At 38.8% G+C, this 26330-nt stretch overlaps 1 protein-coding gene across 1 annotated transcript; it reads left to right on the top strand.

Annotated features, from left to right (window-relative positions):
• On the top strand, positions 1–25969 carry TRMT13 (tRNA methyltransferase 13 homolog; the record flags this gene model as incomplete). Its single annotated transcript, XM_080693177.1, has 11 exons — positions 1–147; positions 3444–3490; positions 3572–3638; positions 15029–15091; positions 15540–15609; positions 15746–15852; positions 16148–16315; positions 18933–19005; positions 20837–20911; positions 24711–25143; positions 25774–25969. The coding sequence occupies 11 exons, from the start codon at positions 1–3 to the stop codon at positions 25967–25969; spliced, it is 1446 nt and encodes a 481-aa protein (XP_080549303.1).
• Positions 25970–26330: the final 361 nt, after the last annotated feature.

Consider the following 26330-nt stretch of genomic DNA (forward strand, 5'->3'; position numbering starts at 1 on the left):
ATGGCGGCTCCGGCGCCGACGCCGCCAGCAAAGGGTTTTCCAGCTGAGGGTAGATGCAATTACTATGTGGAGAAGAAGAAGCGGTTCTGCAGAATGGTGGTGGCCGCAGGGAAAAGGTTCTGTGGTGAACACGCGGCGGCCGCGGAGGTCTGGTATCGCCCATAAGTTTCCCGGTCGGGGCTGGAGCCGGCCGCTCCCCTCCTTGACAGGTTTCTGCTTCTGTGCCCTGAATTCTCCAGCTCTTACTTTAATAAACGCAGTTCTGACTTCCTTGCGGAGCGATGATGAGCCCCAGCGATGAGCATTGTTTTCTTTTGCTAAATAAAGCGCCACATGTGACACGTTTATCTTGAGCCTAACTGGGGGTAATGCTAGATTTGTTTTATCCCAAGCTACTGCTCCTAAACTTCTGTCTACCCTCCGCCTGGCCGATCGAAAGTGATGGTTCAAGGTAGCGCTTGGAGGCTCTAGATTCCACCGAGAGTGCTCGGATTATTATTTGGGGAACGATAACCGCTGATCGTTGAATGTACTACACAGGAACTTTAAAAATAAAACTTTATTTAGACATAAAATCTTTAGAAAGCAACGTTTAACTACTTTGCTGGAATGGGGAAGGAAAAGTTTTAAAACAGAAGTATTGACCATTATTTATTTTGGTTCCAGGGATTGAGCCCAGAGGCATTCTGCCTCTACTTACACCCCCAGCCCTATTTTATTTCTCTTTGGAAACAGCGACCCACTAGGTTACTGAGAGCCTTGCTAAATTGCCAAGGCAGGCTATGAACCTGCCATCCTCCTGTCTCAGCCTGGAATTACAAATGTGCCCCACCACACCCAGCTTGAGTACTGACCTTTTAAAACTGAAAACAGCATACAATCCTGTTAGGTAATACAATCACACAAAACTGTACTGTCAATCAGTACATATTTGTATGTATGATTATTGCTTTATAATATATAAAATAAAAGAACAAGAGGAGTACAGTGCTGATAGAAAAAGAGCATTTTGAATAGAAAGAATAGACTAGTGTTTATTTTATGCATTCTGAAAGCCCGGTATTATTCTTATTCACACAATTTATCCTTCTAAACAGAAATCCAGTGCAGATCAGGCTTTTCATATACCACTGTGCATCATAGCCTACTTCCTCCCTGGGTTGAAGAAAGAGATTTATCACATGAGAGAGATTTTGCTCTCACTCTATCCCAGACATCTACAAAGTAAATGAAGATGGGGATAGTAATTGAATATGGATAAATCCCTATAAGCTGATTGTTACCCCTAGAGAGGAATGACATCTGGTTATTAGTCCCTTGAAGAATGACTGCAAAACACCAGATGGAAACACTTCCATGACTACAGTTGGCTTTTGAATTGTGACCATTCTCTTGAATCTGTAGTTTGTAGGTGTTGTGTTTTCATCCTTTTTCAAAAAGTGTCAAATATAGCTCTAATGACACTACTTAAGCTCATTTTTACCCAGTAGTTCTCAACTCGGAGTGATATTTTTCCTCCAGCAGATACTTGGCAATGACTTTTTGATTGTCACAACTGGAAAGTGTTACTGTTTTCTAATGGGTAGAGATCCGAGACTGCTAAACTTATGAACCTCAAGAGAAGCTGGGATTACATAAAAGAGAGAATTATCCAGCCCAAAATATTAATAGTGCCAAGGTTAAGAAACCTTGTCTGTAAGCCCAAATAATACATCTTTAAAGGTACATTTACAGCCGGGCATCGTGGTGCATGCTTGTAATCCCAGCTTTGGGAGGCTGAGACAAGATCACAGTTTGTGGATAGCCTTAGCTACTTAGGCCCCTTGCGACTCAGTGAGACCCTGTTTCAAAATAAAGAATAAAAAATAGGGCTAGGGGATGTAGCTTGAAGGTAGATTGCCCTGGGTTCCATCCCCAATACCACACACCAAAAAAAAAGTACATTTATTCTCCACTTTGTGGTTAGGCTTTAGAGGTTAGAGTTTTCCTATATAAAAGTTAAGTTTTGTTGTGTGTTTCTTGAGCTGGAAATCTCACTGTGTTGCCCAAGCTGGTCTCCAACTCTTGGTCTCAAGTCATTCTTCTACCTCAGCCTCCCAAGTACCTGGCACTACACAGAGCCCAGCTGAAAGCTAATTTTTTAAGTCAGCAAATAAAAAAGAAATAATATGCAGTATTTTCAAAATCATTCTTAGTTTTCCCATTAAAGTCAGTGTGCATAGTTTCATGGACATGCTGACACATATCAGAACTCAAATAAATTGAGAAATAAATAATATGAACACTAGCCGGATATGGTGGTACATGTCTGTAATCCCATCTACTCAGAAGGGTAAGGCAGGAGGATTGCAAGTTCAAGAACAGTCTGAGCAACTTAGTAAGACCGTCTCAAGATACAAAAAGATCTGGGGTGTAGCTCTGGTAGAGTGTTAACCTACCATGCTTGAGGCCCTGAGTAGAACCCCCGGTATCAGGAAAAAAAAGGAAAAATAAGAGTGTACACCTGGTCAGCAATTGGAACAGTTTTGTTAACAAACACACACAAACCTATTCACTCAATTTTCACAATCCTTAGAAGGTAGGACATACTGTTATTCTCATCTTTCACTTGAGGCAAGCCTATCTAACATCATGGGGCTAGTAGCTGGTAAAGATGGGACTCATACCTAAGCTGTCTGACTGGTCTGTGTTTTTAGTTATGTTGTTTCATATGGATTCATATGAAATGTTGGGTAGAATTGCCAACACTTAATTTTCCTTACTTTTTCCCCTAGTACATAGTTAATCTATGTAATTTAAAATGCAAGGATATAACTGCTACACTCGAAATTTGCAAAGCCAAAAGAATATGACACATAATAAATTGTTAAATTACCATTTCCTTGCTTCTAAAACAGCTGCTTCCATAGTTAGAGATCAAGATGCATCTTAAAAATCAATGATATGTCATAATTTAAATGGGTAGCATATTTTACAAGGATAAGTGAGGTAACACATAAATTAGTTTAGCCATTCCAAAAGGTATACATGTTTCAAAGCATCATGTTGTACCTAACAAAAACATAGTTTTCCATTTTTTAGTTAATTTGAAATAAATGGTTATTATTTTATTTCTTAGTAGCACATAAAATAGTACTGCCTTTTACCGTTGATGTCAACGTAGATTCAAAATTCCATGAATACATAGGCCTTCTCTACAACCTATATGAAGCTATAGACCCTTATGTTTATATGCTAATGTATATAGTCATATAAGGTTACATACATATTAGCTAACAAATTGGTGATTTTGTTCTTGTTAAATACAATGACCTGATTTTACCAGTTTTTATTATATCCTCTTAAAGTTTCCTTACCTTGTTTTGGGATGCAGACACACTGAAGCTATATCTAGTATCTGTAAGTAATTAACTTGATATTTTGTGTCCCTTTAAATTTATTAGGAAGAAAATGCTCGGAAAAGAATCTTATGTCCTTTAGATCCCAAACAGTAAGTATGGGTCAATTTAGAGTTTGTGCTGGAAACAGTATTTGTCACAAGTCTCATTTTAGATTTTCTCTTTCAATTTAGCACAGTATATGAAGATCAACTAGCAAAGCATTTGAAAAAATGTAACTCAAGGGAGAAGCCAAAACCTGTAAGTAATCAGTAAAATTGAATGGTGAAATGTGCGATATGTAAGGTTTATACAGTACTTAGTATTTCATATATGCGAATATTTAACAAAACTCTTACTTGAAGGCTTTTATGTGCTAAGTGCACTTGCTTGTATATATAGTCATATAAGCTTATAAATCTAGTTACAATCTTAATTCAGAGGGTAAAATTTTATATAACACAAGCATTGTTCAAAGGATAACTTTACTACTGAAAAATATTTACTCAGTACCTACTAAACTTATTTCAATAAAATATCATCTCAGTGTTCAAGGAGCTTGAACTGGAAAGGAAACTTATAAATAAGGAATATTGTTTAATAAGGTCAAATGAAAGAAATAAGCACAATAAGATGAGAATGCATACATGCATTAAAATTGAAGTGAAATCTGGGGTTAAAAAAGGTTTCCCAAACCAGGCATAGTGGTACTCACCACTAATCCCAACACTTCAAAGGCTGAGACAAGAGTATTGCAGGTTTGAGAACAGCCCCAGAAGCCTTGTTTCTTTCTTTATTTTTTCTTGTTTTTGTGGTGCTGGGGATTGAACCCAAGGGCATTCTACCTCCAGACTATACACCATTCTCCCCCCTTGAAACAGTATCTCATTGGGCTTATGAGAGTCTCACTACTTACTGAACCTCGAACCTGTGGTCCTCCTATCTCATCCTCCCAAGTATTAAGATTACAGGTATGTGCCACCACACATGGCTTGAGACCTTGTTGCTGTTGCTTTTGGGTTTTTTTGTGTGTGGTACTGGGGTTCCTGGAAGCCCTACTACCTCCGGGCTACACTCCCAGACCTATTTTATCCTTTTTTATTTTTGGAAACAGGGTCTCTTATGCCATAGAGGCTGACTTCGAACCTGCGTGATCCTCCTATCTCCACCTCCCAAGCGCAGGATTATAAGCATGCACCACCACACCCTGCAAGACCTTGTTTTAAGAAACAAAAAGTTTAGGCCGGGCATGGTGGTGCACACTTGTAATCCCTGCGCTGGGGAGGTGGAAACAGGAGGGCTGTGCAGGTTCGAAGCCAGCCTCTCTGGCTTAAGAGACCCTGTTTCCAAAAATAAAAAAGTATAAAATAGGTCCAGGAGAGTAGCCTGGAGGTAGAAGGGCTTCCAGGAACCCCAGTACCACAAATAAATAAATAAATAAATAACAAAAAGTTTTGTTTTTTTTTTTTTTAAAAAGGATGGGGGAAATCCTGGCATGGTGGCACACACTTGTAATCCCAGGATTTGGAAGGCTGAGACAGGAGGATTGCGATTCATGGACAGCCTCAGCTGCTACTAAGTGAGGCCCTTGGCAACTCAGTGAAACCTTATTTCAAAATAATGAATAAAAAATAGGGCTGGAGGTATAGCTCAAAGGTAGACTGCCTCTGGGTTCCATCCCCAGTACTGCCCAAAAAAAAAAAAAAAAAAATGGATGGGGGGTGTGTGTCTTGGAGGTAGAATGCCCCTAAATTCATTCCCCAGTACTAAAATAGAAAAAGAAAGAAGGCTTCCCTGGGGGGAATACTAGTTGAACTGAGTCTTGATATGGCAAAGAGAAGGAAGAAATGCTCTTTTTATTTATTTATTTATTTACTTATTTATTTATTTATTTTGTGGTACTTGGGGTGGAATCCTGGGGCTTTTCTACCTCTGGGCTATACTGCCAGAACTATTTTATACTTTATTTGGAAACAGGGTCTCACTAAGATTCTGAGAGCCTAAGTAGCTGAGGCTGGCTTCAAACCTGTGAGGTCCTCCTATCTCAGCCTCCCAAGTACTGAGATTACAAGTGTGCACCACCACGCCCGGCTAGAAGTGCTCTTTTTTTTTTGTCAGAAAGGACAGCATGTACAAAAGCATGGAGTTGAGAAGCCATGATGCTCTCAAGAAACTTGAGCTTTATTCTGAAAGATTGGAAAACCACTGATTTTTTTTTTTTTTTTTTTTTGTAGTACTGGGGTTCCTGGAAACCCTTCCACTTCTGGGCTACACTCCCAGACCTATTTTATGCTTTTTTTTATTTTTGGAAACAGGGTCTCTTAAGCCAGAGACCCTGCTTTGAACCTGCGCGATCCTCCTGTCACTGCCTCCCAAGCAGGGGGATTACAAGCGTGCGCCACCACACCGGCCCATTGAAATATTTTAAGCTTGGGAATGAGACGGTCAGATTTCATTCTAGAAAGCACTCTTTTAAAGCAGTGTGGGAAGATATCCTGGGAACAGAAGGACTAGTTCAGAAGCTATTACTGAAATCCAAGTGGGACATGGTAAAAGACTGACTTAAAGAAGATGGGAGGAAGGGTGGGGATAAATGTAAGAATTACTTAGGTAGCACAATCAATAAAACATGATGACTGATTGGAAATTCAAAGTTGGATGGATAAGTCTGAAACTCAGTAGAGAATTTGGGCAAACAACCAAAATTTGAAATATATATAGGTTATAGGTGAAATTTTATGTTTTTAAGTCACTCAAGGGGCAGTGATTACAGGGAAAAGAAAGAGATTTATTTATTCAAAAATATTAAGTAAGCATTTGTGCCACACACAAGGTGCTGTACCAAACACCTTGCCAGTAGAACATTAAAATCTACTGAAGGAAGCCGGGAGTGGTGGCGCACGCTTCTAATCCCTGCGCTTGGGAGGCTGAGACAGGAGGATCACAGGTTTGAAGCCAGCCTCAGCTACTTAGTGAGGCTCTCAGCAGCTTAAGTGAAGACCCCGTTTCCAAATAAAGTATAAAATAGGTCTCGGAATGTAGCCCAGAGGTAGAAAGCCCCTGGATTCCACCCCAGTACCACCAAAAAAAAAAAAAAAAATCTACTGAAGGAGCTGGGCGTGGTGGCGCACACTTGTAATCCCTGTGCTTAAGAAGCAGAAACAGGAGGATTGCACAGGTTCGAAGCCAGTCTCACTGGCTTAGGAGACCCTGTTTCCAAATAAAAATAGAAAAATAGGTCTGGGAGCGTAGCCCGGAAGTAGAAAGAACCCCAGTACCACCCCCCTAAAAAAATCTACTGAAGGAAATGGAAAGTAAAATACTATGTACTGAAAGTGATTAAGGACAGAGTGGTATAGGAGAAGAAAAGGAGAAGGGCCTACACCATTTTTTGGAGAATATACGGAATAAGAGAGATGGGGAAGGAGTCTCTGAAGGAAGTATATAAATGAGACCTACATGTGAAAGGAGAATCAACCAGTGAAGGAGGTAAATATATGCAAAGATCTAGAAGTGAAAGTAAATATCCTTGTCAGGGACTAGACCCTTCACAAGACTAGAATATAAAATATAAGGAGAAAAGGCTGGGCGAGGTGGTGCATGCTTGTAATCCCAGCATTTGGGAGACTGAGACAGGAGGATCATGGTTCACAGACAGCCTCAGCTGCTTAGTACAGCCCTTTGCAACTCAATGAGACCCTGTTTCAAAATAAAGAATAAAAAATAGGGCTGGAGGTGTAGCTCGGAGGTAGGATACCAGTACCGGAGAAAATAATTATATATAGAGAGAAAGCTGAGTAAAATATGAGACTTGAGAGTAGTGAGGAAGGAGAGCTTGCAACCAAAGTTGTGGTCAGAGTGTGTGTGGTAGAGTTTAAGGCTTCAAAAGTTAAATGGGTCATAGAAATGCCAGAATTTAGAGGGCCCATGGAAGCACTTTACTGGCGTGGCATAAAGGTCTTCAAGTTAAAAAGGTCAAGCAGAGGACTTAAGGGAAGAAGATCGCAACCAAGAAAAGCAGCGTTTACAAGTCCTGCTAACACTCGATCTCTATTGCCACAAAATCAGCGCTTTTCATACCCAGAAAACACTATCAGCAGAGAAATAAAAAATGTAAACACATAGGACAGAGAAAATGAAGACTAGAAGAACAATCAGAGACCAAAAAAAAAAAAAAACAGCCCACATTGCAATGATGTTGCTGCAATGCTGCCATTCTGCCTCACAGCACCAGGCTCCAGAGAGGAAAGGTAAACACGGAGCTGAAGTGAGCAGCTACGGATCATTCGTGTGTAATTCAGCAGTTCTTTCAGCACAAAGAATGTCTAAAACTCCCAGTGGCCAAACTCATCACACCTTCCAGGGACTCAGAACGGAGCTCAAAACCAGAAAAGAAATACGCTAGCCTCACAACTTATGGCATGACAGCAACACGATATTGTCAGCAGCGGCAGCAAGTTCACCACGCCCACAAGAGCTCCAGATCAACACGCACAATAACTGTAAGTGAAATTGCGGCCCATACAGAAGAAATCCCAGCATTGCACCCCCAGGGACTTGTGTGGCTTTGATAATCTCCCTGGGTCTGAGATTTTGCAGTCCAACCCAGTAAACGAGTAGCAGTGGCAGAGATACCATACCTTAGTCGCAGCTCCCCATGGGAAAACGCCCAGCCCGGCACCCCCACGGTCTCATGCAGCCTCAATTAACTCCCTGGGTCTGAGACTTTGCGAAACAACCCAGTAAAGGAGTAGTGGAGGCTGAGATTACCACAAACTCGAGATCCAGAGCACTCTGAGTGAAGTCGTGGTGACCTGGGGAAGAACCCAGAGAAGGCACCTTCTAAAATCATGGGAAAGAGGAACAATAATAGAGCAATGAACGCCCACAACCTCATAATATCAGAACCTGGTAACACAGAAATTCAGATATCTCCAGAAGATCAAAATAGGAATATAACTGTAGAAATAATACAGGACCTTTGAAAAGAATTTAGAGAGAGTCTAAAAGTAATAAAGGATGCAATCATTGAGGTAAAGGCATCAATTCAAACTATAAACAATCGATTAGACCACAAGGAGAATAGAATCTCGCTCCTAGAAGACGATCACTCCAAAAACGAACGCATAATTTATAACTTAGAAAAAAATCCGACAGCAGGAATTTGACATTGAAGAAATATGGGCCCATTTTAAGAGAGCTAACCTAAGAATAATTGGAATAGAAGAGGGAAAAGAAGGTGAAACCAAAGGGATCAATAATCTCTTCAAAGAAGTAATAGCAGAAAATTTTCCAAACATAGATCAAGAGGTCAGTACACAGGTCCAGGAAACTTATAGAACTCCCTTTAGACAGGATCAGAGAAAAGGTTCCCCACACCACATAATTGTCAAAATGACCAATGTAGAAGCCAAGGAGAGAATCTTAAAGCAACAAAAACAAAAGGCCAAGTGACATTTAGAGGCAAACCAATTAGAATCACTCCAGACTTCCCAAACCAAGTCATGATAGCCAGAAGGGGTTGGAATAACATATTCCAAACTCTGAAAGAAAACAACTTCCAGCCAAAAATTTCCTACCCAGCAAAACTATCAAATTAGATGGGGAAATAAGAAGCTTCCACGACAAACAGAAACTGAAGGAATTTATGTCTTCAAAACCAGCACTAGAGAAAATACTCAAAGAGATTAACTACAAAGAAGAAATAGGTAATATACACCAGAACCAAAGAAACAAGATTTTCTATCCAGCAGACAACTAATCAAAGAAGAATAAACAGTATTTCAAACAGAAATAAAATCTTAACATGTTAGGAATTCAAATTTATCTCTCAATAATCACACTGAATGTAAATGTCAATTCCCCAAGAAAAAGACATAACGTGGCAAAATGGATTAAAAACCAGAATCCATCCATCTGCTGCTTACAAGAAACACACTTTACAAGTAAAGATAGTAACAATTCAAGGTAAAGGGCTGGAGCAAGGTAATTCATGTTAAGTAGCCATCCTAACAAATGTGAAGTAGTATTTAACTATAGTTTTTATTTGTATTTCCTTAATGATTAGTTATATTATGATGATGATGGTATTCATGTGTTAATTGGTCATATAAAAATCTTTGGAGATTCATTATTTATTTTAGTCTTTTACCTATTTCTATATTGTATTGTTTGCTTTTATTGTTGCTAATTTTTAAGATTTCTATTTGGAATATTAATATGCCTTCAGTTATAGCATTTGGAAATATCTTATCCCATTCTATCAGTAACTTTAATTCCATTTACATTGTTTTTGGATGTCCAATTTTTTTATTTTTTATAAAGTTTGTTTATTCTTTTGTTGCCTGTGCCTTTGGAATCATATCCAAGAAATCACTGCCAATTTCAATGTTGTGAAGTTTATGACCCAGTTTTTTTTCTAAAAGTTTACAGTCTTAAGATTTACATTTAGGCCGGGCATGGTTGCACACACTTGTAATCCCCACGCTTAGGAGGCGGAGACAGGAGGATTGCGCTGGTTCAGAGCCAGACTCGCTGGCTTAAGAGACCCTGTTTCCAAATTAAAAAATATAAAATAGGTCTGGGAGTTTAGCCCGGCAGTAGAAGGGCTTCCAGGAACCCCAGTACCACCAAAAAAAAAAAAAAAAAAAAAAAAATTTACATTTAGGTCTTTTATCTATTTTGAGTTAATATTTGTATATCGTGTTAGGGAAGGGTCCAATTTTATTCTTTTTCATGTAATTATTATTTTTCAACAATATTTAGTGAAAAGATTATTATTTCCTTCACCAAATGTTCTTGGAAACCTTGCTAAAAATAACTTGACCATATATGGAAGAATTTATTTCTAGGCTTTTTATTTTACTCCACTGGTTTATATATCTGCCTTTATAGCAGTACTACACTATTTCGATTATTGTAACTTAATAAGGTTTGAAATCAGAAAATGTACATCTTCTAGCTGTGTTCTTTTTTGAGATTTTTTTGGGTATTTAGAGTTCATATTTCATGTTAGGATAGATTTTTTTTAGTTTTGAATTATTTTAATATTTGAAATCTGAACATTGAAATGATTTATGGAAATAAATCATATGACTTAGCACTAACAGATTTTGGAGCCTCATCTTTCAGCCATTTATTTTTAACCTCTGAATATCCTCTGTACTGCTGAAACAAACACTCACTTCTTTTTTTTAATTTATTTTTATTGGTGCATTTTAATCATATATCACATTGGAATACAAGACTTGATATACAAGCACACATCATCAAATTAGCCCTCATCCAGTCCCCATCTCTCCCTCCCCCTCCCTCAATCCCATGCTTGTTTGGTGATTAACTTTGATACATTTGTTCATGTACCTCCTGCGTTTTAAAAAGGCTCCATCCTCCCCTCTGATTGGTCACCTTAATTGCTTCACTATAGGTCCCTTTCTATAGCTCAACCTCTTCCTGTTGCCCCTTTCCTCCTAGTTATTTCCTCCTAGTTATAGATACAAGACTTGATATACAAGCACACATCATCAAATTAGCCCTCATCCAGTCCCCATCTCTCCCTCCCCCTCCCTCAATCCCATGCTTGTTTGGTGATTAACTTTGATACATTTGTTCATGTACCTCCTGCGTTTTAAAAAGGCTCCATCCTCCCCTCTGATTGGTCACCTTAATTGCTTCATTATAGGTCCCTTTCTATAGCTCAACCTCTTCCTGTTGCCCCTTTCCTCCTAGTTATTGCTGATTAGGGGAAGCATATGGTTTTTATTTTCTGCGATATTTCTCTGTGCATGTCGCGTTGCAAGTACCAATTCCACTCTTGACAGCCCCAGTAGTGGCTTGGCTACCCGGTGGATTGATCCAGACCTCGCTGGCTCAAGCAGCGGCCTTGCCTCATGGGAGGCCCCGATTCTGGTCTCACTGGCCCTGACACCGGCCTAACCCCTCTGCTGGCTCCAATCCCAGCCTCAGTGGCCCCAGCACTGGCCTAGCCTCAAGGCAGGCTCCAATCCGGGCCTCTGAGGCCTCAGTAGCGGCCTTGCCTCACGGAAGGCTCCAATGCCGGCCGCTGGCCCCGGCCCCGGCACCAGCCTAACCCCTCGGCAGGCTCCAATCCCGGCCTCAGAGGCCCCAGCACCGGCCTTGCCTCATGGCTAGCTCCGATCCCGGAGTTCATATTTCATGTTAGGATAGATTTTTTCTAAAAAAAATAAATAAATAATTGTATGATAGTATCACCTTAAAAAAATCCTCTGGTAAGAAAGAAATATTGAAATGTTATCTCTAACTGATCAAAAGTTTGATGTCAAACAAATGAATCTGTTATCTGAGATTATCATTGTTAATTTTGGATCAATTGCTATAATATTAAAAATTAATAAATTCTTTGATTAATCAAAAAAAGTCAAGCAGAGCTGTAGATTGGCTTGAAAATATTTTGGCTCAATTTGAAGTATAAAGGACAATTTTCTGTCAAAGTGCCTAGTGAGGTTGAACAGTGAAGGCTGATGGACAGTTGATAACCCTGGGGGATTCTGAAGATGGTTTGAAGGCCTGGTGTTTCTCAGTGGGGCCTTTTGGGTTTTGAATGAGGCAGTCCTAGCATGTATATTCCAAAGTATCTATTCTGGCATCTGAACAGGAAATGGCAAATACATTTGCCAGCAACTGAAAAGGTTCTGAAACTTCTTCATATTTACAAGCTAACAAGTTAACTTGTCATAGGCTTGTGGATGTTGGTAGTTATGAGGCCCCTGGGTCAGAGATAAAGAACTTTATTTTTTAATGCTGGAGTGCATGCTAAACATGGGCCCTACCTCTGATCTATGCCCACAGCTACAGGAATTGTATTATTCACCTCACAACAAGCAACAAGCAACAGCAGCTTTTTATTTACATCAGTTCCCAATTCTTTCCCAAAGTCTATGGAGTCAGCACAGAGGGGCCTGGATGGATAATGCATATACAATGGGCTTGTACCCTAACTGACAAGCCCCAAGATCAGGAAGTACAAATTTTTTTAAATTGGCCAGTGAAAAAAGTTGTCTTACCTCAGCCCCATAAGTAGACATTTTTCTTTATTATACGATACATAAAAGTAAGCCTGCTATGTGATCTAGAAGAAGATACTATTTCTCTCTTCTAAGGGTACTTGGGATAAAAAATGTTCTTGAACTGGGCATGGTGGTGCACACTTGTAATCCCAGTACCTGGGAGGCTGAGACAGGAGGATCACAGGTACTAGACCAGCCTCAGATATTTGTGAGGCCCTTTGCAACTTAGTGAGACCCTGTTTCAAAATAAAGAATAAAATAGAGCTGGGCGTGGTGGCACACGCTTGTAATCCCAGCATTTGGGAGGCTGAGACCTGAGGATTGCGGTTCGCAGACAGCCTCAGCTACTTAGTGAGGCCCTCTGCAACTCAGTGAGACTCAGTTTCAAAATAAAGATAAAAAAATAGGGCTTGGGGTGTAGCTCAGAGGTACAATTCCCCTGGGTGCCATCCCCAGTACAGCCAAATGAATGAATGAATGAATAAATAAATAAATAAATAAATAAATAAGTAAAATGTGAGCCAGATGTGGTGGTGTATGCTTGTAATCCCAGTACTTGGGAGTCTTAGATAGGAGAATCACAGGTTTGAAGCTAGCCTCAGCAGCTTAGTAAGGCTCTCAGCAATTTAGTGAGACCCTTTTTCCAAATAAAATATAAAATAGGCCTGGAGGTATATCCCTTTATTTAAGCCGGGTGTGGTGGTGCACGTTTGTAATCTTAGCATTTGGGAGGCTGAGACAAGAGGATCATGGTTCGAGGAAAGCCTTGGCTACTTAGGCCCTCTGCAATTCAGTAACAGCTTGTTTTAAAATAAAGAATAAAAAATAGGGCTGGGAGTGTCGTTCAGAGGTAGAATGCCTCTGGGTTCCATCCCCAGTACTGCAAAAAATAAATAAATAAAATAAAATAGAAAATTCAGTTTGTCTAGCCAGGTGTGGTGGTGCACGCTTATAATCCCAGCATTTGAGAGGCTGAGACAGAAGGATCGCAGGTTCACAGACAGCCTCAGCTACTTAGGCCCTTTGCAACTCAGTGAGACTCTGTTTCAAAATAAAGAATAAAAAGTAGGGCTGGGAGCCGGGCATGGTGGCGCACGCTTGTAATCCCCGCGCTTGGGAGGCGGAGACAGGAGGATCGTATAGGTTCGGAGCCAGCCTCGCTGGCTTAAGAGACCCTGTTTCCAAATAAAAATGTAAAAATAGGTCTGGGAGTGTAGCCCGGAGGTAGAAGGGCTTCCAGGAACCCCAGTACCACCAAAAAAAAAAAAAAAGTAGGGCTGGTAGAATGCCCCTGGGTTCCATCCCCAGTACCACAAAAAAATAAAATAAAAAATTTAGTTTTTCAGTCATTAACCATATTTTCCAGGTTGTGGCTACCATATTGGCTAAGGCAAGTATAGAACATTTCCATCACTGGACAATGTTTATCTAGTCATTACCTAGAATTTATATCTCTGCAGATGGACTAAATAAAGTGTCACAAGACATTTCTTCTTCAATTTTTAATTAGTTTTTTTTTTTTTTTTTGGTGGTACTGGGGTTCCTGGAAACCCTTCTACCTCCGGGCTACACTCCCAGACACTATTTGGAAACAGGATTTCTTAAGCCAGAGGCTGGCTTTGAACCTGCTCGATCCTCCTGTCGCCACCTCCCAAGTGCGGGGATTACAAGCGTGCGGCCACCACGCCCGGCTTAATTAGTATTTTAAAGTAGAAGAAATCAGGTTTCTACCACTATAATATATAGGTTTCAGTTTCATAATGCTGCAGGTCTGATAAACTGTGTGTACTCTTGTTTATGCCTTGACATTATAAAGCAAAATTGGCACAGTCCTCATTCTAGCTACAAACAGATAAAAACCTAAAAATTACTGCCAGGTGTGTTGGTACACGCTTGTAATCCCAGCATTTGGAGGCTGAGACTGGAGGATTGCAGTTCGCAGACTGCCTCAATTACTTAGCGAAGCACTTCACAACTCAGTGAGACCCTGCTTCAAAAATGAAAAGACTGAGCTGGGCATGGTGTCACATGCTTGTAATCCCTGCACTTGGGAGGCTGAGACAGGAGGATCACACAGGTTCGAAGCCAGCCTCAGATAGTGAGGCTCTCAGAAATTTAGTGAGACCCTGTTTCCAAATAAAATATAAAATAGGTCTGGAAGTATAGCCTGGATGTAGAAAAGCCCCTGGGTTACCCCCCCCCCCGAAATACCACAAAAAAGGGGGGAAAAATGAAAAGACTGAAAAATAGGGCTGGGGGTGGGGTGTAACTTAGATGTAGAATGCTCCTGAGTTCCACCCCCAGTACCATACACCAAAAAAAAAAAAAACTTAAAAAGTACTAATGAATTTATTAGACTACAGGTGCTTTTTCAGATAATTACCTCATTAGACTATCAGTTCCATGAACACATAGATTTTTCTCCTCTGTTATTTATTATGGTGAGTCCCCAGAACCTAAAGTAAACCAGCCACCACAGGAGATACTCACTAATTATTTAGTGACTAAATGAATGGAGGAAGATATGATGCTATGAGAAGACTATGGGAGGACTTTTGTGAGTTTCATATTAACAATATTGTTGATTTTGATGTTTTTTTCAAGGATTTCTTTATTCAAGATATTAATGCAGGCTTAAAAGATGAAACAGAAATACCTGAACAGTTAGTAAGTACTTTGAATTAATGTTTTATTTTAAAAGGTATTTGTAAATCTCCATATTGTAAATAAGTCATGTTCCAACTTTTCTTTGTCTTATCTGTTGTCTTGAAGTTAAAATATTTTTCCTGCCATATCAATTTTGCTAGTGATGGCTAATTCTCAGACTAGCTCATGCCACATAAAAACTACAGTGTGGCTCTGAGTCCCTTTTGATTCTTGAACTCTTGTGAATATATTCAACTTCTTGTCCCTAAGAAGGTTAGGGACTTAAACTGGCATTACAGAAACAGAGTAGAGACCTAGCAGTTGGGCAGTTTTGATGCTGGCATAGGGAGGAGGTTTTATTAGAAAGAAGAGTCTAAGCTGCCATGGATCTTGCCCAACTATTAAGCTTCTGTCCTAGTACTTTAAGGCAATTTTTGGCTCCAATATTTAGTTCTCTTTTTGTATGTAGGTTCCAATTTCTTCTCTATCTGAAGATCAGTTGGAAAACTTAATTAAGAAATTAAGAAAAGCAAGTGAAGGTAAGTTTGAAGTTAAATTACTTTTGAATTGTTAGGTGATATTTGAATTGATTTCATTCTGGTTTACAAGTTACCAACACTGCTCCTATAGTCTCATGGCTGGTTGCCTAAGCTATTCCGTTTATATTTGGCACAGGTTTGAATTCTACACTTAAAGATCACATTATGTCCCATCCAGTATTACATGATGCTCTTAATGACCCTAGAAATGGTGATTCTGCAACCAAGCACCTAAAACAACAGGTTTGTGTAAGCCATCATAATTAGACCTTTCTTCATTGGTTTAAAGCTAGTATTCTGTCTTTCTCAAAATAGTTATTATTGAGATCTTGTGTAGTTTACCATTCAAGGTAGAAAATATTTCTAATTTCAAAGTATGTATAAACATATATTAAAATTTTGGACCAGATAGAGTTCTGAGTAGATTGTTAAGTATTTAAGCAAGGGGGGAAAATTAAAGCCAAACAAATTATTAATGCAAACATACTGCCATATGTAAAATTACCTAGTTTATAAAATAATCTTGTGAAGTTTGCAGGCTTCTATTTTAGGTAACATTGAAAAACTAAATTTACTCGGTCCAAGAAGATGCTTTGTTGAGTTTGGAGCAGGAAAGGGAAAATTATCTCATTGGGTTGATATTGCCTTAAAAGATGCTGAAAAAGTACACTTCATCCTGGTAGAAAAAGTGAGCACAAGATTCAAGGTAAGTGAAACCAGTGAACCTCCTTTCTGTGTATCAAATAATAGGGTTTTTTTTTTTTTTACAATTCTAATTATATCAATTATTTAAATTAAAGGTGAATTTTTTTAATCTAAACTTTGATGGTTCATGATTTATATTCTTAAAACTTTTTGCAAAGACAGGAAAATAGCCAGACTCAAGCTAGGAGTTAAAAGTCTTAGGTCCTACTCCTACTTTCACCGCTTACTTTTTATTTATTTTTTTATTTTTGCAATACTGGGAATTGAACCCAGGGACATTCTACCTCTGAGCTACACTCCCAACCCTATGTTTTATTCTTTATTTTGAAACAGGGTCTCACTATGCTGAAGAGGGCCTCCCTAAGCAACTGAGGCTGGTCGTGAAACTGTGATCCTCAAGCTTGCACCACCATGCCTGGCTTGCCACTTATTTTTTGTTCATAAATATTTATTGAGCATACTCTCAGGCACCGTGATAGACACTGGGTAAGCTCTATTATTTATGTTTAGAAAGGACAGATAGGCAAATAAATGAATAATTGTTAAAATAAATAAGTGTTAAAATATAGTGAAGTGAGCCAGATGTGCTGGCACATGCTTGTAATCCCAGTATTGGGAGTCTTAGACAGGCGGATCACTGCTCAAGACCAGCCTCAACAACTTAATGAGACCATGTTTCAAAATAAAAAATACAGTGGGCTGGGTGTGTGACTCAGAGGTAAAATGCCACCGGGTTCAGTCCACAGTACCAAAAAAAAACATAGTAGTGAAATGAAAAAATTTCTGCATGTAGTATGACTTCCAAGGAAGGAGTGACAGCTTTGTTGCAGGGAAGGGATGGAGAATGACACCAGGGCAAAGGTGAAGTAGTGTTACTGTATGCTGGGGATGAAGTTCGACTTAATCCTGCCATGTGCTGAGAGCACAGAGGAAAAGATTTAGTTCTTAGCTGGGCATGATGATGTACACCTGTAATTTCATTACTTTGGAGGCTGGGACACGAGAATCGCAGGTTTGAGTACAGCCTCAGCAACATAGCAAGTGTCTCAGCAACCTAGTGAGACCCTGTTTCAAAACAAGAAAAAAAAAATAGTGCTGGACATGTAGCTGCAAGGTAGAACACCTCAGGGTTGAATCCCCATTACCCCCCCACACACACACACAGATTTGGTTCTTGCCTTCATAAGTTATATCTAGTCAGGAAGATCTGTACATACTTTGGTTCTGCATGCTAAGTATGTTGTAATGTAATAAAGGAAGTGACTATTGAGAGACTGAAAGAAATCTCTTTATGAAAGAATATGTAAGCATTGGTGAAGCAAAAAATAGTTTTTAAAAGTTTATCCTAGTAGCACCATTAAAACTATATCAAAACTTGGCATCGTAGCACACACCTATATTCCCAGTACTTGGGAGGCTGAGACAAGAGGATTGAAAGTTCAAGCCCAGCCTGGGCACTTGGCAAGACCCCATCTCATAATAAAAAAAATAAGCAGCGAGGTGTATCTCATTCATAGAATGCCTCTGGATTCAATTCCCAGTACAAAACAACATTTTTTTCAAAAGATATATAATAAAGGATTAATTTTGGATAGTGTTTTTATGGCTTAAGTAACTAAATGGTGCTCTTGCTAAGGTAGAGAATATAGGACAAGGAAGAGGGAGGATGTGTTTGGAGGAAGAATTAATGAACTCAGTTCTGCATGTGTCTAATTTGCTTTTAAAGTAGAGCTTTTAGATTCACAATTGGGTATATGTCTCAGGGGCTGTGTAGCTTAGTGGTACAATGCTTACCTAGCATTTGTGAGAGCCTGGATTTGATCACCATCACCATCCAAAAAACTTAAAAAGGGGCCAGGGGCTGGGCGTGGTGACGCACGCTTGTAATCCCCGCACTTGGGAGGCAGAGACAGGAGGATCGCGCAGGTTCGAAGCCAGCCGCGCGCGCAGGTTCGAAGCCAGCCGCGCGCGCTGGCTTAGGAGACCCACTTTCCAAATAAAAATGTAAAAATAGGTCTGGGAGTGTAGCCCGGAGGTAGAAAGGCTTCCAGGAACCCCAGTACCACCAAAAATAAAGGGGGGGGCAGGGATGTGGCTCAGTGGTAGTGTTTGCCTAACATGTGCGAGACTCTGGGTTTGATCCAAGCCCTACCCCAACCCCCCAAAATTGATAGGTATCTGACACTGTTCAGCGAGATCTAGGCCACAGATGTAGATCTGTGAGTTGTAGGCACATGGGTATAGATTTAAATGGTTATGATCTTTCTGAAGGAGAAAGAGGAGTGAGACCAAAAAAGAAAAGACTGGTAGGGATGACAAACATAAAGGAAGCTGGCATAATTTGCTTAAGATCTGTAAACCTTTGTTCCATTGTGAGTCGGAAATTTTAGGGTTAAAGAAAATAATCTATAGATAATAACATAAAATTTTTAAACTTTATAAAAAACATAACATTGTTTTGGAGTTCTCATAAAAAATATACAATCTTAATTTTTAATTCATTCAATTCTTTCAGTAGTAAAAATAAGGTAGAAATACTTTGAATTTTGAAAACTCAAAAATGCTCAAGCTTTTATAACACTTGAAGTCATTGTTACAATAATGTTCTGTTTGTGCAGGTAGATGGCAAACACAGAAAGAAAAACTCAGTGTTTGAAAGAGTTCAAATTGATATTCAACACTTGTGTTTGAGTAAGTTGTGTAACTTTCCGTTGCTCTATCATAAATCACGATGTGTCAAACTGATGGTTGCTTAGAAATCTAATCATGCAGAACCGTGCTTCAGTACTTCAGTAACAACAGCAAAATCAGTCTGCTGTTGATATAAAATACTGTTCAACACTTAAATGTAAATTGGATTCAGTTTGAAATCTTAAGAAAGTGTTTTTTTAGAGGGCTAAAAAACTAGAAATGAAGTTTTATGTTTGGGATGGGAAGAATTAACATGATTTTACCAAAATCACTAGAGAAAATGAGGTAGTTAGTTCTCTGCCTAACTAAAGTATAAAAGATACTTCCTGGAATTTTTAGCTGTGCCAAAGAATATAGGTTATCACTGGGGATTCACATTCCATACACACACGTGCACGTGTGTACACACACACACACACACACACACACGCGCATACACATTCTCTTTACTTCCCTTTCTATACCTTTACTTGTCCCAGTAACATCTTATTCTTTGTGCGTGTGATGTGGTAGGGAGGACTGCGGATTGAATGCAGAGGCATTCTACTCCTTAACTCCACCCCTATTCCTTTTTTTTTTTTTTTTTTTTTTTGGTCATGGCTGGGGCTATAGCTCAGTGGCAGAGTGTTTGCCTAGCACGTGCAAAGCCCTGGGTTCAGTCCCCCGTACCACACAGAGAAAAATAATTGCTTCTAGCTGGGAGTTGTGGCACACGCTTGTAATCCCAGCATTCGGGAGGCAGAGACCAGAGGATCATGGTTCACAGACAGCCTCAGCTACTTAGCGAGGCCCTTTGCAACTCAGTGAGACCCTGTTTCAAAAATAAAAAAGACTAGGCCGGGCGTGGTGGCACAAGCTTGTAATCCCCACGCTTGGGAGACGGAGACAGGTTCGAAGCCAGCCGCGGCTAGCTGGCTTAAGAGACTCTGTTTCCAAATAAAAAAGTATAAAAATAGGTCTGGGAGTGTAGCCCGGAGGTAGAAGGGTTTCCAGGAACCGCAGTACAACTTAAATAAATAAACAAACTAAAAAATAGGGCTGGAGGTGTTGCTCGGAATGCCCCTGGATTCTATCCCCAGTACCACAAAAAAGAAAAGAATTGCTTCTATAAAACCCCATTCGTTTTTATTTTTTAGTTTGAAACAGAGTCTCACCAAGTTGCTGAGGCTGGCCTCTAACCTGTTATCCTCCTGTCTCAGCCTCGCAAGTAGTAGGATTACAGGTGTGTGCCACTAAGCCCAGCTTAAAATAGTAAATTTCCTTGAATCAGTGACTTGTGCCTAACATCTTCTATTCATTCATTTTAATCTAGCCTTGAGAAGAAACCCAGCATTTGTATATAAATCGCTGCATTTGAAATTATTTATCAAAAAAATATATTTTTTAGGCAAATATATATATGTGTGTGTGTGTGTGTGTGTGTGTGTGTGTGTATAGTGGGGGGGCTACTGGGGTTCCTGGAAGCCCTTCTACCTCTGAGCTACACTCCCAGACCTACTTTATACTTTTTATTTGGTAATAGGATCTCTAAAGCCAGCACGGCTGGCTTCGAACCTGCGTGATCCTCTTGTCTCCACCTCCCAAGCGCGGGGATTACAAGCATTCGCCACCATGCCTGGCTTGAATATATTTTTTAATGTCTGTAAACACGTTCTTTTGTTATGTGTTGGGTCCTATTAAGTGAATTTTTTTGTTGTTGTTTGAGAGTCTTTTAGAATTAAAATTCAGAGATTCTAATGAATTCTAGTTCTTTATCTTGGAAGGCTTATAAGAGAGCTTATAAGAGAGCTTATAAGAGAGCTAACTTAATTCTCAATTCCTTTTATTTCAGGTAAGATTCCTGTGCTGAGAGAAGGAAAACTACCTGTGGTAGGAATTGGAAAGCATCTGTGTGGTGTAGCAACAGGTATGTAAACACATTAATAATGTCTAAAATAACACAGACTTTTCATTTAAATGAACCCATACACTTTCTTCTTTATAATTCACCCATCTGAATAATAGTACTGGCCCTATGTTATATCAGACAAACAACTTCCTATTTAGCTGCTCATTTGGGCCATTTTACAGGATGGATTGTTATGTGTAAATACTGTGTCTTAAGACCTTACTATGTTTTAAGACCTTAAAGTTTTTGGATTATATTTCAACCAAAAAAAGAAATAAGTCATTATGGAAACTGTACAACTTCACCCCACAAGGTACTGGGTGTATTAGGGGAGCTGATTAGGAAGTGCTCTATAACTTCTCCCACTAGAAGATTATTGCGTTTCAGGATTTTGAGAGAAAAAAAATTTTCCGATCATAAAAATCTAACCTGTCTTGTCTTAGCACTTTTCCTCACCAGACCAGCATGGTAAGAGAAAACAGCATGAACTCAGCAACCAGACTTCAGTTCTGCTGTATAATTTTGGCAAACTATTAAACCTTTCTGAACTTGGGTTACCTCATCTGCAAAACACAGATAATGGTATATGTATGAGGTCACATGTAAAGTGTCTGGCTCGTGTTAGTGCTCACTAAATGTTAGCTATTGTTATCTTTTTCCTGGCTCCTGCTAATTTCATTGTCCACACATATGGGCAACTTAGAGCCTCCATAGGCATTATTCAGATTGGCTGGAAATGACTAAGCACTGTGTAATAAAAGTTTTCTGAAGTAAACCTATGTCATGGCAGGGGGAGGCATATACTCTTCCCATCTAACCCATGTTTCTCAAAAGTACAACCTACAGCGGCCATTTCTCATGCTCCATATTTCTTCTCCTTTCCTCTCTGCTGCAGTTGGTTATCCTTCTTGAAATTGTTTCCTTCTTTCTATTTTTTATCTTTTGTGTGGGTGTGTGTGTGTGATGTGGTACAGGGATGGAAACCAGGAGCATTCTACCTCCAAGCTACACCCCAGCCCTATTTTATTCTTTATTTTGAAACAAGCCCTCAAGGTTATGAAGGGTCTCACTAAGTAGCTGAGGCTGGCCACAAACCTGTGATCCTCCTGTCTCAGCCTCCCAGATACTGGGATTACAAGAATGTGCCACCAGGCCCAGCTCCTTTTTTCTGACACTTTTCCAGTTCTTCACCTTCATCAATGCCATTCTTTCTGTATTTGTCATGGTCTCTTTCTGCTACCTGTTCTTTAAATATTACTATTCAGCCAGGCGTGGTGGCGCACGCTTGTAATCCCCGTGCTTGGGAGGCGGAGACAGGAGGATTGCGCAGGTTCGACGCCAGCCGCGCTGGTTTAAGAGACCCTGTTTCCAAAAAATAAAATAGGTCTGGGAGTGTAGCCCAGAGGTAGAAGGGTTTCCAGGAACCCCAGTACCACCAAATAAATAAGCAAATAAACAAATAAATAAATATTACTATTCAAATTCATATACTACGTATCTAATGTGTCTTTGCCCTTCTTTAAACTCTTTAATAGCTTTTGTATATGTGTGATACCAAAGATGGGACCCGGGGGCCTTCTACCTATGGGTTACACAATCCTTCCCCGCAGTTCTTTTTATTTTTTATTTGGAAACAGGGTGTCACTAAGTTGCTGAAAGCCTCACTAAGTTGCTGAGGCTGGCTTTAAACCTGAAATCCTCCTGTCTCAATCCCCCAAGACTGGAATTACAGACACATATCACCACACAAACTCTTCATAGTTCTTTGCCACTCTTTTTCTAGCTTTACTGTTCGTCCACATCAAACCCTGTGTGCTCTTCCGTGTACCATACTGTTCCAACTATTCCTGGAATTCCACTGTTACCAAAGTTAAAAAAATTTTTTTTAAATGGTTACTATCTATTCATCCTTGATCTTATTTATCACCACTTTCAAGGGCCCTCCTTAAATAAGATATGCCTCTTTACTATTATCACAATATTATGTTTTAATTATCTGTTTATATATATAATTCTCCCAGTACGCTGTGAAATTTTTGAGAATAAGATGTATGCTAATACAGTGCAAAACAGGAACTCAGTGAATTTGAATGAATAAATAATTCTGACCACTAATTTTCTATGTTTTATTGTCCTTTCCTAGATATGCAGCTAAATCTTATGGTCTCTAAAAAAAAAAGAGGAGGGGGTTGAGATAGATTGCTAAAGCCCTTTTAACTCTGAAATAACTTAATTATTTTAATAATTTTTCTTTCTCATTTCTGAAAATTATTCATTTTAGTCACATATGAGTAAAAATTACCAAATATATTTTATTAGAAAATAATATTTGAACTGGGCATGGTGGCACATGCTTATAATCCCAGCATTTGGGAGGCTGAAACAGAAGGATTGCTGTTCAAGGACAGCTTCAGCTACGTAGACTCTTTGCAACTCAGACTCCGTTTCAAAATAAAAATAAAAAATAGGACTGGGGTAGCTCAAAGGTAGAATACCCCCTGGGTTCCATCCCTAGTACCACAAAAAAAAAAAAAGAAAAGAAAAGAATCCTTTAGGAAGCCAGGCACAGTGGCACATCTGTAGTTCCAGTTACTCAGGATGCTGAGGCAGGGATCATTTGAGCTAAGCAACATAGTGAGACTACCTTCAAAAGAAAGAAACTGGGCATGATGGCTCACACCTGTAATCCTAATACTAGGTAGGTGGAGACAGGAAGATCACAGGATGGAAACCAGCCTCAGGAACTCTGTTTCACAATAAAAAACAGGGTTTAGGGGTATAGCTTAGAGGTAGAATGACCTGGATTTAATCCCCAGTACCACAAAGAAAATAATAGTTTATGAAATAGTAGATTATCTAGAACTTTCTCTAAATGATAGGTTCCTAATAATTTTGGTGACTTAAATTCATATATTGAATTAAATTTACTAGTAAAACATCATATCACTTAATATTGTGAAATCTTAGGGCAATAAAATTTTAAATATACATTTGTTTTTGATCGACCAGACATAATCTGATAATCTAATCAGAAAATGTTAATTTTACAGCATTTATTTGTGGTCTTTCCAATATTGTCAGTTTTCAATAGGAAGTAGGCATAGTCACCAAAAATCCTTTTTTGTTGTTTTTTTGTTTTAAAATTCACTAATTTTTTTATTTTTGTAGAGTACATACTTCTCTAAGTTTGTATATATTGAGCTTCACTGCATCCTTAATATATTGCACATAAAAAACATTCAGTAAATATTTGTTGAATGAGTGCCATACTATATAGTAAGACTACTTGAGAGGCCTACTTTCCATATGCTGACCCCCTTTTCTCAGTTCTTCAGTTTGGCACTCTCTGCTGTGAGCACCTTCCATTTCAATGACTAGCATCTTGAACCTGGCATCACCATATTAAAAAAAAATTGCCTTTCTTTCTTTTATCTTTCTTTCAGCTCAGAACTTCCCTAGAATGTAAAAATAGGTAAATACATGTTTTTCATATAAGTCACTTCTTCAGCCAGGATGAGAGAAATGAGAGAAAGTTTAAGCAGTTGACAAGTTTTTCAGATTGTAGATCTTGAGCTTCAGATTGGTTTATTGGGAAGTACACTTAAGGCAGAATAAATCACTAGAGAAATTAAGGAGACAGAAAAGAGCAAATTTGAATGAAAGTGATAATTTATTAATAGAATTATAATAAGTATAAAGCTAAGTAGGTTATGTTGGTTTTTGTTGTTTGGTTTTTAAAAACCATACTGTTTAAGAAATATAAAAGTATTTATTTTAAAGATAATGTGGTTTGGGGGCCACATAATTGTGTTTACAGATCTTGCATTGCGATGTTTGGTTGAAACCTATGCTGCCAGTTATGAGGAAAGGAATGAAGAACCTTTAGCCAAACGCATAAAGAATGATCAAACAGAAAAAGAGATTAACACTTTGGCCATGGAAGGAAATGAGAAAAATGTCCCAGAGAAGTGGACCCCTGTGGCTGGCATTGTTATTGCACTCTGTTGTCACCACAGGTGTGAATGGAGACATTATGTGGGCAAAGAATATTTCAGGGCTCTGGGCCTTGGAGGAGCAGAATTCCATTATTTCCAGCGAATGAGTAGCTGGGCGACTTGTGGGATGAGGAAAACGTCTTTTGAAGCCTCAGCTATTACCTCAAAGAGAAAAGATAATCAAAACTATGAGAGCGAAGAGCATGATAATGGAGGATATGGAATCACAGATGACAACACTGATAGTTTGCCTGGGTGAGTGACCAGTTTTATAATACACAACACCAAAAGAGAAATATTTTATTATTGTTATATCATAGTTCCCACCTTACTCATTGGAGATACATTCCAAGACCCTCGGCGGATGCTTTCCTTGATGGATAGTGGCCAAACACCATGGTACCTCTGTAGTCTGTCTGATAATAGAGATGGCCACTAGGGGACTAATGGATGAGTAACAATTATAGTGTGGATATGCTAGACAAAGGATGATCACTTCCCAGGTGGGAAGGATTGGGATGGCAGAGGATGCACTATGCTACCCAAATCAAGACTAATTTAAAACTTATAAATTGTTTATTTCAGGAATTTTCTATTTAATATTTTCAGACCATAGTTGACCTTGAGTAACTAAAACCATAAAAAGTTAAACTGGAAAAGGGGGGACTACAATTTATTAATGAAAGTATGTTTTACAATCTAATTTTAGAGTAAGTTAAAATACACACATTTTTATTGTGGTCATAAATCAAATGTGTTTTGGAAGCATGTGACATAGTATAATGAAGGCTATTTAAACAGCTTCTCAATAAATAAAAATGACTAAAATATTTTTGTAAACTTTTACAAAATTTTAATCAGATTTTATGTTTTTATTCAATTTAGACTTCTTACAATAGAAGAAAAGAAGAAAATAGGACATCTTTGTAAATTGCTGATTGACCAAGGCCGAATCCAGTATTTACAACAGAAAGGATTCAATCCTGCTTTACAGTACTATACAGACCCATTGGTGTCTTTGGAAAATGTATTGTTAACTGCTTTACCAATTCATCCTTCATCGCCAGAAATAACTGCTTAATGGAAAAGAAAATTGAATGCCATCTGTCTTCCACCAAAAAAAATTTTTATTATATTTTTATATTCATGAAAATATAATTTAAATACCAGATAATATGAACTTTAATACTGTGGCCTCATTAAACTTTAGCAATAATTTTATTTTTTAACCTTAGAAGTCCAAACAAATAATTCACCAAATTTTCAAAGTAATCCTCTTCAGTGGGGCATTTTGAATTATATTATCCTTCAGTATTTACAGAGGTTGGTAAAGTAGTCAAACACCTATCTTCGTCATCTGAAACACAATAACATATCAACACAATTAGCATATGAAGTTTCTATTTGCATTAATTTGGTGAATGTATTTCCTTTGAGATTTT

The sequence above is a fragment of the Muscardinus avellanarius genome, assembly GCF_963383645.1.
Source record: "Muscardinus avellanarius genome assembly, chromosome: 3".
NCBI lineage: Eukaryota > Metazoa > Chordata > Mammalia > Rodentia > Gliridae > Muscardinus > Muscardinus avellanarius.